Below are 14278 nucleotides of genomic sequence, written 5' to 3'. Positions count from 1 at the left end.
AGAAGCACCTTCTGGTGGGGGATGAACATCCATAGTGAAAATAAGTTTCTTGGGACCTGGGAACTGGAAATCATTGAAAAGATCAAGATTTTTAATGTTTGGATAGTAATTAAAATCTCAGAATTCAGACTCTGTACTTTTAATTTTCAATCGATAGTCTTACAGTAACATCAATCCTTTGTTTCCTTCTTGTTTCTTGTGTGCCCACTCTGATTACTATTTAGATTCTGTCTTTGTTTTCTGTGCCTTTCTTCTTTCTCCCAGCTCTACAGTTCCCGTCTTTCCTATCAGCCCTTTGCTACTCTCGGTGGTGGTTCAGCTGACCTAGCCTATACCCCAGCAGCTTTAACTGCTGGTCTAAATGCTGCTCATCCTCATCAGGTAAAGTTGATGTTTCTTGATTCAAAGTCTTGCTTTTAGCCAACGATATCAGATGAAAAGTACCGTAATTTCAGTGCAACAAAATCATAACTGAATATAACCCTGATGATCTTTCTCAGGAAAACAATTTTTAAAAATCCAAACCTGCTGTACAAATGGGAGCCATGATATGCTACTCAGCTTCTCAAGTCTATTCTGCTGTTCAACAAGTTTAAGACTGATTTGATTGTAACCAGGAGTCATTTGAGTCTAACTGTGGTAATATTTCACCTTATTTATCAAGTTTTCTACATCTTGCTTAAAAATGTTTAAAGGCTCTGCTTCCACTGCACTTTTAATGAAGAGATTCCAAAAGGTGTATTTCACCTGGAGAAAAATGTTAAAATCATCACCCATAGTTCTAGATTCTCCCACATGAGGAAACATTTCCCTCCATCTCCATCCTGTTAAGAACCCTCAGGATCCTATCCTGCTCAAAATTTGATATGTTGGCTTTATGTTCTGCTATATAGAACTTCACAGCATAAACATCATACATTGAAACTGTGCAGAGCAACTTCAGGTGCATTGGGGATTATTATCTGGTATGTGCTTCTTGAAGTAGATCAAGTTGTAATTTTCAAAAAGAAATAAATTGCACTTGAAAAAGTGAAATAGGTACTTTTCACAAAAATGCTGGGGCACTGAAGCTGGATAGTTCTTTCATAGTTGGCACAAGCTTGATGACCTGCATGCCCTACTGTCCTGTGCAATTCTATCAACTTGCATGGCTGTTAAAAATTATGTTACTAGTTGCAAATTGAAATTACAGTAATTCAGGTTTATTACTTTGTATTATCATTATTATGTTTATGCAGAAAGATTCAAATAAATACTGTGCTTTGTAAAAGTATTCAGTCCCCAACCTTTTGTTCGCATAAATGAGTATTACAACTAGGGAGTTTGATCAATTTAACTGAGAATTTTTATTTGTAAATCACATGCTCCTTTTTTCACAGTAGAGCACAAATGGGGAAAATTGTAAAGCACAAAAAGCTACAAAATTTAAAAACTGAAATGTCAGCAGTTCAAAGGTATTCATCCCCCTTTGCTCAGTGTAACCTCTCACAGCTATTGCAGCCAGTAGTCTTTTTGGATGACTCTCTATTAGCTTTGCACAACATGATGGAGCAAGATTTGCCCATTCCTCCTTCCCAAATGGCACAAGCTGTGCCATGTTAGTTGGGGAGCAGTGGTGGACAGCAATCTTCAGGTCTTGCCAGAGATGTTTGATCAGGTTAAAGTTAGGGCTATGTCTGGGCCACTCCAAGACATCAATTTTCTTCATTTAAAGTGACTCCATAGTTGCTCTGGCAGTGCACTTTGGGTTGTTTTCCTGCTGAAACACAAACTTCCTCCCCGGTTTAAGCTTCCTGGCAGAGGCTGGATAGTTTTTATCCAGGATCTTTCTGTATATTAGCAGCATTCATCTTCCCATCAATCATGACCAGATTTTCAATCCCTGCTGCTGAAAAGCATCCCCATAGCATTATGCTAACTTCACCATACTTTAGAGTAAGGATGGTGTTACCCGGCTGATACACAGTATTAGATTCACACCACATGTGCTACTTGGTGTTGAGGTCAAAAAGTTCCACTAGTCTCATCCAACCACAAGACTTTCTTCCACATCTTTACAGTATCTTCTAAGTGACGTCACACAAAGTCCTAATGACCAAGGATAATTTGTTTTCATGCCACTCTTACATTAATACCTTTTTTGTGCAAGGCCTCGGAGATTGTGGGGCCTGGAACTTCTCTCCAGTTGCAGCTACTGAATTCTGCTCCTCACTCAGAGTAGCCTCTCTTACAAGTGCCATTCTTCTTGAGCAACTAAGTTTTTACTCAGAAGACTCCTACGTTTTAGATTGAAAAATGACAGGAAAAAATCTATATTTCATTAAAAAAACATCCCAAAGCGTTATGAAAGCTGAACAGCTTAGACATCAGCCTTCAATGATTGTTGCTCATCCTGTCATACAAAATTAGTGTGTTGGTTGTCGGTTGTTTCTGACGATAATGTAACCTTTGTGGAAGGAGTTTAGTAGGGAAAAGGTCATTGCACCAGGGCAGTTCCACTCTCCTGGCCTCAAAAAAAATGTTGGTCCAATGGTATGAAAAATCACCACCACTGGAGGCTTCCTCAGCTGCAGCAGATAGCCATGACTCCTTCTGTGCTTTGTCATGTCCTTTGCTCTCCACGTAGCGTTGCAGCACCACCTTCTTGGCTGTTGCATCTTGTAGTTGATCTCATCCCCTTAGTCGCTGGAACTGGCTTCACATGCTGGGGTGGGCACATCCCGATCTCATCAGGGTTGGAGTTTCCTGGCTACCCTCACCTCGTTTAGCCTGCCTGTCGAAGTGGTGTTCTGGGGTATGGCCACTGTCACATTCAAACAGTTACTTGGAGCCACAGGTGAGAATTGGGTGGCAGGTGGGGACCAAATGAGGACAAGCTGCCACTGGGCGAAGTATGCCAAGCCCATTACCCCTCCCTGGATACCCCATACACCCCACCAAATTAGTGGAGCATCATAAAGAGGCACCTCTGTTATGTAGTTGAGGCCCCAGATTCCATGTACAAAAGCATTTGTCTCAGTAACAGTATGTGAACCATGGGGCTATGTCATTGCAAAATATGAGGAGCTTTCATTATACCTGTATCCCTGCTCTCAGCTTTATTTTTCAGCACATAAATAATGGTGCTGCTTTCTGAGCTAGAGATTTTCATCACCTTTGCTGCATTTCATCAGGCTATTGCCTTTAAATGGTCATTGACTACTCTTCCTTGATCAATTGATCTTTCTTTCTTCCTCCCAGTCAACTTTTTTTAAGAACACCAATCTTCACCCATGAGATAGCCATGCTTAACAACAGTGGCAGGCTTGAATGCCTATCACCTCTTACAGACCTCAGTCAGTTTGGATTGGCAATAACATCTTCTCCACGATCTTCATCAGCACAGGGACACCAAAGGGCTGTGTGCTTAGCCCACTGCATTACTCGCTTTACACTTATGACTGTGTGGCTAAGTACAGCTCCAATGCCATATTCAGGTTTGCTGATGACACCACTGTTGTGGGCCAAATTAAAGGTAGTGCTGAATCAGCAAATAGGAGGAAGATTGAAAATCCGTCTTGACTGGTGTCAACAACAACCTCTCACTCAATGGCAGCAAGACCAAGGAACGGATATATCGATATCAGGAGAGGGAAACCAGCAGACTATGAGCTAGTCCTTATCGTAGGAACAGAGGTGGAGAGAGTTAGCAGCTTTAAATCCCTGGGTGTTACTACTTCAGAGGACATGTCCTGGGCCCAGTACGTAAGTGCAATTGTGAAGAAAGCATGGCAGTGCCTCTACTTAGATGTCATGCTATACCTCCACAAACTCCTAAAATTTTGACAAACTTTAGGCGTATAGTGGCGAGTATGTTGCGTGGCTGCATCATGGCCTAGTATGGAAGCACCAATGCATTTGAACAGAAAATCCTACAAAAAGTAGTGAATTCAATCTAGTACATCACAAGTAAAGCCCTCCCAACACATCTACATGAAACGCTATCGTAGGAAAGCAGCATCCATCATCAGAGATCCCCACCACCCGGGTCATGCTCTCTTCTCGCTGCTGCCATCCGGTCAAAGGTACAAGAACCTCAGGACTCACACCACCAGGATCAAGAACAGTTACTACCCCTCCCCTCAACCATCAGGCTCTTGAACAAAGTGGATAATGACACTCAATTTCACTTGCCCCATCATTAAAATGTTCCCACAGCCATTTACCTCACTTTCAAGGACTCTTTATCTCATTATCTCATGTTCTCTTTATTTATTGCAATTTATTTATATTTCCATTTGCACAGTTTGTTGTCTTCTGCACTCTGGTTGATCTTTCATTGATCCTCTTATAATTACTCTTCTGTAGATTTGCTAAGTATAACCATAAGAAAATGAATCTCAGTGTTGTATATAGTGACATGTATGTACTTTAATAATAGAAACATAGAAACCTACAGCACAATGCAGGCCTTTTGACCCACAAAGCAGTGGCAAACATGTACTTATCTTAGAAATTACCTAGGGTTACCCATAGCCCTCTATTTTTCTAAGCTCCATGTACCTATCCAGGAGTCTCTTAAAAGACCCTGTTTCCACCACCGTCGCTGGCAGCCCATTCCACACACTCACCACTCCTTGTGTAAAAAAACTTACCCCTGACATCTCCTCTGTACCTACTTCCAAGCACCTTAAAACTGTGTCCTCTTGTGTTAGCCATTTCAGTCCTGGGAAAAAGTCTCTGATTATCCATACGATCAATGCCTCCCATCATCTTATGCACCTCTATCAGGTCACCTCTCATCCTCCATCGCTCCAAGAAGAAAAGGCAAAGTTCACTCAACCAATTCTCATCAGGTATGCTCCCCAATCCAGGCAACGTTCTTGTAAATCTCCTCTACACCCTTTCTTTAGTTTCCACGTCCTTCCTGTAGTGAGGCAACCAGAACTGAGCACGGTACTCCAAATAAATAAATTTACTTTGAACTTTGTTCTTATATGTTTATTTCTTTCTCCTTTGTCTGGTAATATAACTTTACACTCCATAACATTCAGTAAACCTTATTGCCCTGAACAATGTATTGGGTACATTGGAAAACTTGCTGATTGATAATACTTCTACATCCAAAGGAAAGCAGCTATAAGCAAAGAAAAGCTGAGCACCCATTGGGCATGCTGGGGCACCCTGAAAACAGGGTACCAATCCCCTGCATTGAAAAGGTTACCACTGAGATCCAGTATGTATCATGCTTCTGCAAAAGGGAAAATAACAGAATTTATATTAGGGGGATTGTGTACAAAAGTTTTATCAGAACTTCAGCTACGTTTGTGCATTGTGCATTTTGCATTACAAATTTAAGAGGCATCAGCTAGTTAAGTACACTTTGCACCTCATTTGTCTTGAGATTCGTGAGATCTAGAAGTGATCAATGAACAAAGGCACCAAGCAGAGGAAACTAATTTGTAGGAAGCCATACTCATCACAGGATACAAGCAGAGGCCTACTTTCTCGGACATGCTCAAGCTTGTGTTTCTAATAGATTAATATTTTGGATCAGGTAATAGACTTTTTTTTAGCTTGTTGGAACAGATCTGATGCTTGTAACTATTAGAATGATCAATTACCTTAAGTTTTTTTAATTTCTGTTTTTGCACTACATATCTTAATTTATATAGTCATTCTGTTTTTTTATCTATTTATCATTTATTGCATTGTACTGTTGCTGCAAAATTAACAAATTTCACACGTAATCTGATTCTTTGTCTCTGGCAAGGCTTGATGTATAGAATCTCACTGGTGGCCTGAATGCTACCTTCTTTCCAGGGTACCCAATTATGTTCATGACTACCTGCAGAGCTGGTCAGAATGAACACACTCAGCTTTACTGTTATAGCTGCCACTCTTGCATGCAGGGGTGCCAACAACTCAAGATGTTTCTCCATATTTATATTTTATTCTGGATTCATCTCACTTTCATACTTTTGGGCATTCTAATTCCTTTCTATCTTTCTATGTAAATTTGCTGATTGCTTGAGGATGAGGTGTAAACATCCAGATTAAGAGTTTACACAAACCAGTTGGCCCCTCAAATATGTTGCATATTTAAGGAGACTATAAATGAAACGTCGACTCATCGTTTCCACGGATGCTGCCCGACCTGCTGAGTTCCTCCAGCGTGTTTTGAGTGTTGCTCCTCATATCTGACTTTTCTACCTATCTTTGTGCCATCAACAAAATTAGCAACAATATCTAGGATCGTTACATGTAAATAATTTTTCTTGAAAATATTGCTCCTCCAGTCCTGATCTTTGTGGCACAAACTCAATGCTTATATCAATAAGGTAAAGACCCAATTATTTTTACTTTTTCCTGTTAGTCCTGTGAGACTAATCCATTGCCAAAATGTTACCTCCTACATGTTGAACTTTTATCCCCCGCAGTAACCTTCGTGGCACTGTATCAAATGTTTCTGGAAGTATTTGTACATCCAGTAATTTTTATCCATGATATATGTTACTTCAAATGAAATAAATGGTGAAAAATAATTTCCCATTCACAAGACTATGTTTACTTTACCTGAATGTTAAATTAATGGGCCTGTGATCTATCCTTCAAAGTAGTCCTTTTTTTCTGTCATGGAAATATCCCAAATTTAGGGAACTTCGGGAAAGTAAAATGAATTACCTTTTAGTAATGTTAAATAAAGTCCATAGCAAAAACATGTTACTCAGTACACTGCCCTGTGATAGCAATTTTCATGCGTTTCACCTTCCATTCCAATTTACAGTTATTTCTAGGGTGTTGATTTTATGATGAGTATGCCACCATATGCAATCCTGAGATTCTTTTTCTTGTGGGCATACACAGTAAAAACACAATAGAATCAACGAAAGACCGCCACCAACAGGACAGACAATCAACCAATGTGCAAAAGACAACAAACATTAAAAATACAAAAAGAAGAAATATCTATAAATATTGAGAATAGGAGATGAAGAGTTCTTGAAAGTGAGTCTATAGGTTATGGAAACAGTTCAGTGATAGGTTGAGTGAAGTTATCCACTCTGGTTCAGGAGCCTGATGGTTGAGGGGTAATAACTGTTCTTGAACCTGGTGGTGTGGGTCCTGAGACTCCTGTACCTTTGTCAAGATGGCAGTAGCAAGAACAGAGCATGGCATGGATGGTGGGTGGGGGTCCTTGATTATGGGTGCTGCTTTCCTGCAACAGCACTCCATGTAGATGTGCTGAATGGTGGGGTGGTCTTTACCCATGATGCACTGGGTCATATCCACTACTTTTTGTAGGGTCTTCTGTTCAAGGGCATTGGTGTTTCCAGACCAGGCCATAATACAATCAGTCAATATACTCTCCACCATACCATCTATGGACGTTTGTAGAAATTTTATACGTCATGCCAAATCTTCACAAACTCCTAAGAAAGCAGAGGCACTTCCGCACATCCTTTGTAATGGCACTTACATTCTGGATCCACAACAGATCCTCTGAAATTATAACATCAAGAAATTTAAAGTTGTTCAAAATCTCCACTTGTGACCCCCCCCCCCATGTGTTGATTTGTCACCACCTTTGATTTGGTTAATGACATTGGAAAACTTAAATATAGCATTGGAGCTGTGCTTACCGAGTAGAGCAGGGGACTAAGCACACGACCTGGTAGTGCACCTGTGCTGATGGAGATTATAGAGGAGATGTTGCCAATCTGAACTGATTGGGCAAGCGAAAAAATTGTGGATTGGGTTGCACAAGGAGCTAGTGATGCCAAGGTCTTGAAGCTTATTGATTAGTTATAAGTGGAAGATAATATGGAGTGCTGAGCTGTAGTCAATGAAGAGCATCCTGATGTATGCATCTTCACTGTCCAAATGTTCTAGGGCTGAAGGAAGAGCCAATGAGATGGGAACTGCTATGTTGCTCTGGTCAGCAAATTAGAGCAGATCCAAATCGTTGCTCAGACGGAAGCTGATATGCTTCATCACCAGCCTCTCAAAACACTTCTTCACAGTGGATATAAGTGCTATTAGTACTTATCGTAGGCAGATTAACGATTCTTCTTAGGCACCAGTATAATTGAAGCCAGCTTGAAGCATTTGGGTTTCTCAGACTGCCGAAGCAAGAGGTTAAAGATGTCAGTGAACATTTTAGCTAGTTGATCAGCACGTATCTTTTGTACTTGGCCAGCTACCCCAATTTGGGCTGGATGCTTTCCATGGGTTCACCCTCCTAATAGATACTCGCATGTCAGCCTCAGAGACTGAAAATACAGGGTATTCAGGGGCTGCTGGTTGGGGAAGACTCCGAATGATTTTGTGGGGACACACTAGTCTACAACTGTTTTTATAAAGACCTTGACAACCATGGTGTACTTGTTCAAATTTTCTGATGAGTCTTAGAACATGGTGCAGTCCACCAGCTGAAACTGATTGTACTTTCACAATTGGTTCATTAATATTAGATTGCAGCATACCAGTGTTACTACAGCCTGCCCTCAGTTTTGCTCTGGAACAAGCTATTCATAGAAACAGTTCTGAAGGCACTCTGTAAACTTCTTCTCATAGCTATCCCTGTTAATCGGATTTTTTTCTATTCCATGTGTAGGTTAAAATTCTCCTTGATTTGTACTACCCTTTCTGACAAGTTTCCATTGTTTATGTTCAGAACTGTCACATAGTTATTTTTAAGGATCCTGTGTATGTGACTCCCACTGCCACAAGATAATGGATCTTGACTGGGTTTTCGGATTAAGGAGTAGTCTATGGTGCATGCCATGGAGGCTTCCACATGAGTGGTGAATTGATGCCTTTTTCACGTTACGCTGCTGGGCATATTAAAGACAGAAGGCAAGGAAGATGAACCATCTTCAAAAGAGAAGAATGAAGATACAAGCATTGCATGGTTGCATCACCACTATACATTTATGTGCCACCAATCCATCTTCTGATAGCCAAATGTCAAATCAGTTCTGTTCATGGGCATGCGTATCTATCCACATTACTTCTAGCCCTCTCCTCCAATTGCTGGGCATTAATCTATGACTTACTTTAGGTACATTGAAAGTCCAGTTAGTTCTTGATTAAAAGAACTGAGACCTTAGCACTCTGGCAAAATTTACAGTTTGTACAACTGGTTTTTACCACAAATTTTGATTATTCCTTTTCCTAAATCTCTATGATGGCACTGATTTTGTAATCTTGGTGCAACCAAGTTACTTGGACATCTTTTTTGAAAGCTGGTTATTCCAGTTTTTTGGGCTCAGATGAATGTAAGTAATGGTATGTGTTGAACAGGTTTGTTAATAATGGCCCCGATGGAGAGACGTGTATTTGCAGAAGGGGAGATCTGAAGCATCAGCAGGGTTAGATTGCTGAAGTGGGAGAAGATGCACTTCTGGTTTTAATGAACTCCTTGAGGCACATCACTTCTCTTTTGTGTTGGAAATTTCATGCTGAGTGCAATTTGCTGCTTGGAATAAGGGGATTGGAGTAGTATTCACAAAAGGATGCTGGTGAATAACCCAGTGCACTCAACTGATGAGCTCCAAACGCTCATAGTTGCTAAATCCGGGGATAGGAGCATATGCTTCTCTTGTTTATTTTCATGGCAACCTCCATCCGTGTTACCTTACTGTCTGTGACTGACTTCATTCTCTGATTTGTGATTTGATGCTCCTGTGAATCTTTGTCAATCCTATCATGGGGAGTGCTGAATTTTGGGATGTCTTCAACAGGGTTGTAATCCATCTTCTATCTCCCTTATGTTGTGCAGCCAACTAATTCCATCAAATGTTAGGCCTGCAATGTACCTGTCAACTATTAAAATGGCATGTACGTTATCATAACAGCCACTTCAACAATTAAGAAACCAGAAAAATGCCAATTTCCTCTCTGAGGTAAAGCAGCTCTGGCAAGCAGACTGCATGATGAAAAGTCAGTTTGCACCTTCAGGAAAATGGCACAGAAAATTGACAAAAAAGGGGGGAGAAATATGTTATTTAGTACGCATTCATTCCACACTGTACAGTAACCGTATTTCAGTTTTTTTTCCACTCTTGATTTCTGTGTGCCCGAAGAAAAAAGTGAGATAGTGGAATTGAAATAGTTGCAGAGACTCACTGTATATTTCAACGAGGTCATGGCTGATCTGAATTCCTCTTTCCACACCTCTCCGACAGGGAAATTTCTTCTCACTTTAGGCTTGCTTGGCTGACCCTTTATCCTGAGACTATAACACATTGCACCCGCCATACCCAGGTAAAACTTTCAGTGCTCCCCTATCAAGCTCCTCCCAGATGCTATGTTCCAATGCAATTATCTCTCATTCTTCTAAATTTCAAAAAGAATTGAACGTAAAGTGCCTTTGCATCCACGAGGAGTCCATGCAGATTTCTCATTAACCAGAGAGCTTAATTTTACTCTTCCGGTCGTTGCTTTCCATTGCTTCCCAAATCCTGTAATAAACAGCATAAGCACATACCCATAGTACTCAATATGCCCTAACAGTCTTTTTCATTGTATTAGTATAGTATAGGTTCAAGAGCAAGGATTTTTCATAGAATATAAACAAAAAATACATGGTAGTAAGTGAGAATTCGTATTTGGCTCATCAAGCCCGGCTGCAGAGAACATTTTAATAGTGCTTAATTTGTTTTCCTATTTAATCCCAGAGGCATTGTATTTCACTTTAAAGTATATTAGTTAAATTGTATCTGAATTTAATTTAAATTTATGCAGTTAATAATTTTGGTCTTGAATGTTTCCTTTCTCTTCTGTTGATAAATAACAGATGGCAATTCCTGGCAAAGAAGGTGGGGTCCCTGTTCTTCCTCAACATCCTGCCCATGGTACCCAGGCTGAGGGTGATAGGATGCCAGCCTGTAATCCCACAGATATGAATCAACAGGTGCCAGCAACTCCATCTAGCAGGTACAGTTAGAACTAACAGCAGGATTGCTGAAGGAAATGATGATGTAATTCTCTATCACTGATAACAGATTCATAAAGGTTTTTAAAAATGTAAAGAGCACCAGTCCAAAGCAGTTTCATTTTTCAACCAGGTGGATCCATCCTGATTTTAATTTACAAAGTTCTTGAGTGACACCTGGTAATGGATCAGTCCTCATCTTTCTTCTTTTGAGGGCATGTTCCATAAAGGGAAGTTGGACAAACTTGGGATGTCTTCTCTGGAACAGCTGAGGCTGAGGGGAGATCTGACAGAGGTTTATAAGTTTATGAGCGGCATAGATAAAAGTAAACAGACAGTATTTGTTTCCCATGGTTGAAATGTCCAATACCAGAGGGCATTTAAAATGAGAGGGGTTAATTTCAAAGGAAATGTTTGGGGCATGTTTTTTACACAGAGTGGTGGTTGCCTGGAATGTGCTGTCTGGAGTGCTGGTAGAGGTGGATACGCTCTGGAACGTTTAAGAGACTTTTAGATAGGCACATGAATGTGCGGAGAATGGAAGGATATGGACATTATGTAGGCAGAAGAGATTAGTTTAGTTGACCGTTTGATTACTAATTTAATTGGTTCAATACAGCCAGTTGAGCCAAAGGGTCTGTTCCTATTCTGTTCTGTTCACCTATAATTGGACTTTGCTGAAAATAATACCGAATTAATTCACAAGGAATATTCTGATGCAGCTACAAAAATAACAGCAAGGTGGTTAAGTGCTAAAGTATTTATACAAACATAAGTGTAATCAATCCTATCAGAACGTGTACTCATACAGCTTATTCAGAGTCAACAAGTTTCTCTGCCCATCATCTTGAGTCAGATGCAGAATAAGTTTGTAAGTACTTGTCTACACCTTGCAAGATGACGTTCAGTCCATTTTGTCTTAATGATTGCATCTAATGGAATAATATAGAACAGCCCTTATCCTCTCTAACTGCTCTTGGACTCAGACCTAATGGTGTTCTGTCTCTGCCAAAAGGAAGGGTTCACTGATCACTAAACACTAATCTGGTCGTGAGCTCAAGACCTTTTGGAATTGGAAATTGTCAAAATTCTGGTTTTGAATTGAATTGACTTTATTACTTACATCTTTCATATACATGAGTAAAAATCTTTATGTTACATCTCCGTCTAAATGTGCAATTTATAGTAATTTATAATAAATAGTATGTACAACAGGATAGTTCATACAACATAGAAATACAGTTGTGTCAGCATGAGTTAAGCAGTCTTAATTGCCTGGTGAAAGAAGCTGTCCCGGAGCCTGTTGCTCCTGGCTTTTGTGCTGTGGTACCATTTCCCAGATGGTAGCAGCTAGCAGAAAAACTTCCCAAAATGAGGTTTTTCTTGGAGGACAGTAGGTCTGTAATTCTTTAGAATTTAGAATTAGAATCGGAATCAGAATCAAAATCGGGTTTAATATCACCAGCATATGTCATAAGATTTGTTAACTTTATAGCAGCAGTACAGTGAAAAACATAAATAAATAGGAAAAAATTGTATTACATTAAGTATATATATACATACAGTAAGTGTATACATATACGTGATGATCCAACCCTCACACTATTACAACTCTTACGAACTCCCAACCAAGCTGTACATAAAACACGTGAGTACAATACCAATAGTCAATAGTCACCTCCCAGTGTACTATAGTAGTCCACCAGCTTCCCTTTAACCCAAAAGGGCATCAGCCCCACCCTGGAGTGTCATAGCCAGTGAGCTGCTCCCCAACTTAATGTTATAGACTGACTCTGAGAAATGATCAACCAGGTGAGTGATGTTCACCAACCCATCAGAAAAGTAGGAGCAGCATTCTTGACCAATAACAGTACAAGTGCCACCTTCCTTTGTGAGCAGGTAATCCAAAGCATCAGTTCCTGGGACAGTCTGGCCATACCATGCTGAGAAGGGTAATCGTTCAAACATCCTTCCTTTGTAATAGCCCTCTTACTGATCAGCATGGGCAAGGTGCTCATGCAGGGCACGGGAGTGAGTGGCATACATACAGCACCACATAGCAACTGCACCACCCAGTGGGAACAATGGGTAGGCCTAGAAACTGCATATCCAGTAAGTGCCATTCAGCTTCCAACATGTGCCCAGCTTCATAAGACCATATGGCACAGACACAGCTGTCCCAGGGTGCTGGTCCTGCTCACACTTACCACCCACCTTACATCTTGTACCTGTACTCCACATACCATCTACACCAACACTCTTTTGTCAAGTGGAGAGATCACTTTAAGAGTCAGGAATTTCCAATTATATAAATGGTATATAGGGAAATACGAGCCCTTAAAGCACCCACTCCACCGGGGTTATTCAGGCTCAAGTCCCTTAAGGCTGTTCCATACTCTGGGTTGAGGTTGGTTGAAATGGACTACTCCCTTTCAACTCCCCAAAACAGAATTTCGAAATCCGAGCGGCCAGATAATTTCCCTCAGCAGTCTTACAATCTTTCTTGTCATTAAAGGAATCAATATCAGTGGCATCCCTTCTTGCTGTAGTAAGGAGACTTCATACAAATTCAGCAATCTGACCCGTTGATCTAGTATGCAAATTCAAACACCAAATTAGCATCACACATCAAAGTTGCTGGTGAACGCAGCAGGCCAGGCAGCATCTCTAGGAAGAGGTACAGTCGACATTTAAGGCCGAGACTCTTCGTCAGGACTAACTGAAGGAAGAGTTAGTAAGATATTTGACCAAATTAGCACTTACCACTTTGCCATTCTGTAATGCAGGGAGATGCAAATGCACTTGCTCCTGATTAGTAACTGGATGCTTAGAGAACACAAACAGCAATATAACTACAAGAATTACTCCCCAAATGCTCAATTCCCTTTAAAATGTGGGTATCTCATATCCAGAATAAAGTTGCCCAAACTTCTACCAAAATTTCAACTCTAGTGTCATATGGCCACTGTGAAAAATGAATCATCCTGAAAACCAGTTACACAAACCATGGGGAAACAAGTAACAAATTAACAGTTTAAGATACAATAAACACGGAACAGATACAAAACACAAAGCCCAGGCTGCATTCCTCTTTTAAAACTTTGTATGGAACTGCAAAACTGAAAACAGACATTAATTTCTCACAGAGAAACAGCACTTTTCAGGGAACAGATAGGGAAATAGTAACTGGGTGGGGCCCAACACAATCACAGTCTCTTATAGGCAAAGCCCTCACACGCACGAATGCGCACACACACACAAACTGTCACATATGGCCACACCTCACGTTTTTCTGCATTCAAATCATTCACACAATATTTACAGGAAAGATAGATGACCCCCCCCTTACAATAACAAGGC

The 14278-nt window shown here is 40.5% G+C and overlaps 1 protein-coding gene across 6 annotated transcripts in view; it reads left to right on the top strand.

Moving 5' to 3' along the window:
* The window catches only part of atg13 (ATG13 autophagy related 13 homolog (S. cerevisiae)), a 132122-nt gene that overhangs the window by 104219 nt on the left and 13625 nt on the right, over nucleotides 1–14278 (top strand). For 4 of the 6 annotated variants that reach the window (XM_063062192.1, XM_063062196.1, XM_063062193.1 and 1 more), the window contains 2 exons: nucleotides 265–381; nucleotides 10781–10920. In XM_063062192.1, the coding sequence (XP_062918262.1) occupies nucleotides 265–381; nucleotides 10781–10920 (257 nt within the window). The remainder of the gene's footprint in view (nucleotides 1–264; nucleotides 382–10780; nucleotides 10921–14278) is intronic. The other 2 variants (XM_063062195.1, XM_063062194.1) reach the window with 1 other exon arrangement.

The sequence above is a fragment of the Mobula hypostoma genome, chromosome 11 (genome assembly GCF_963921235.1).
Source record: "Mobula hypostoma chromosome 11, sMobHyp1.1, whole genome shotgun sequence".
Classification (NCBI taxonomy): domain Eukaryota; kingdom Metazoa; phylum Chordata; class Chondrichthyes; order Myliobatiformes; family Myliobatidae; genus Mobula; species Mobula hypostoma.
This window is presented reverse-complemented; position numbering and strand designations above follow the sequence as displayed.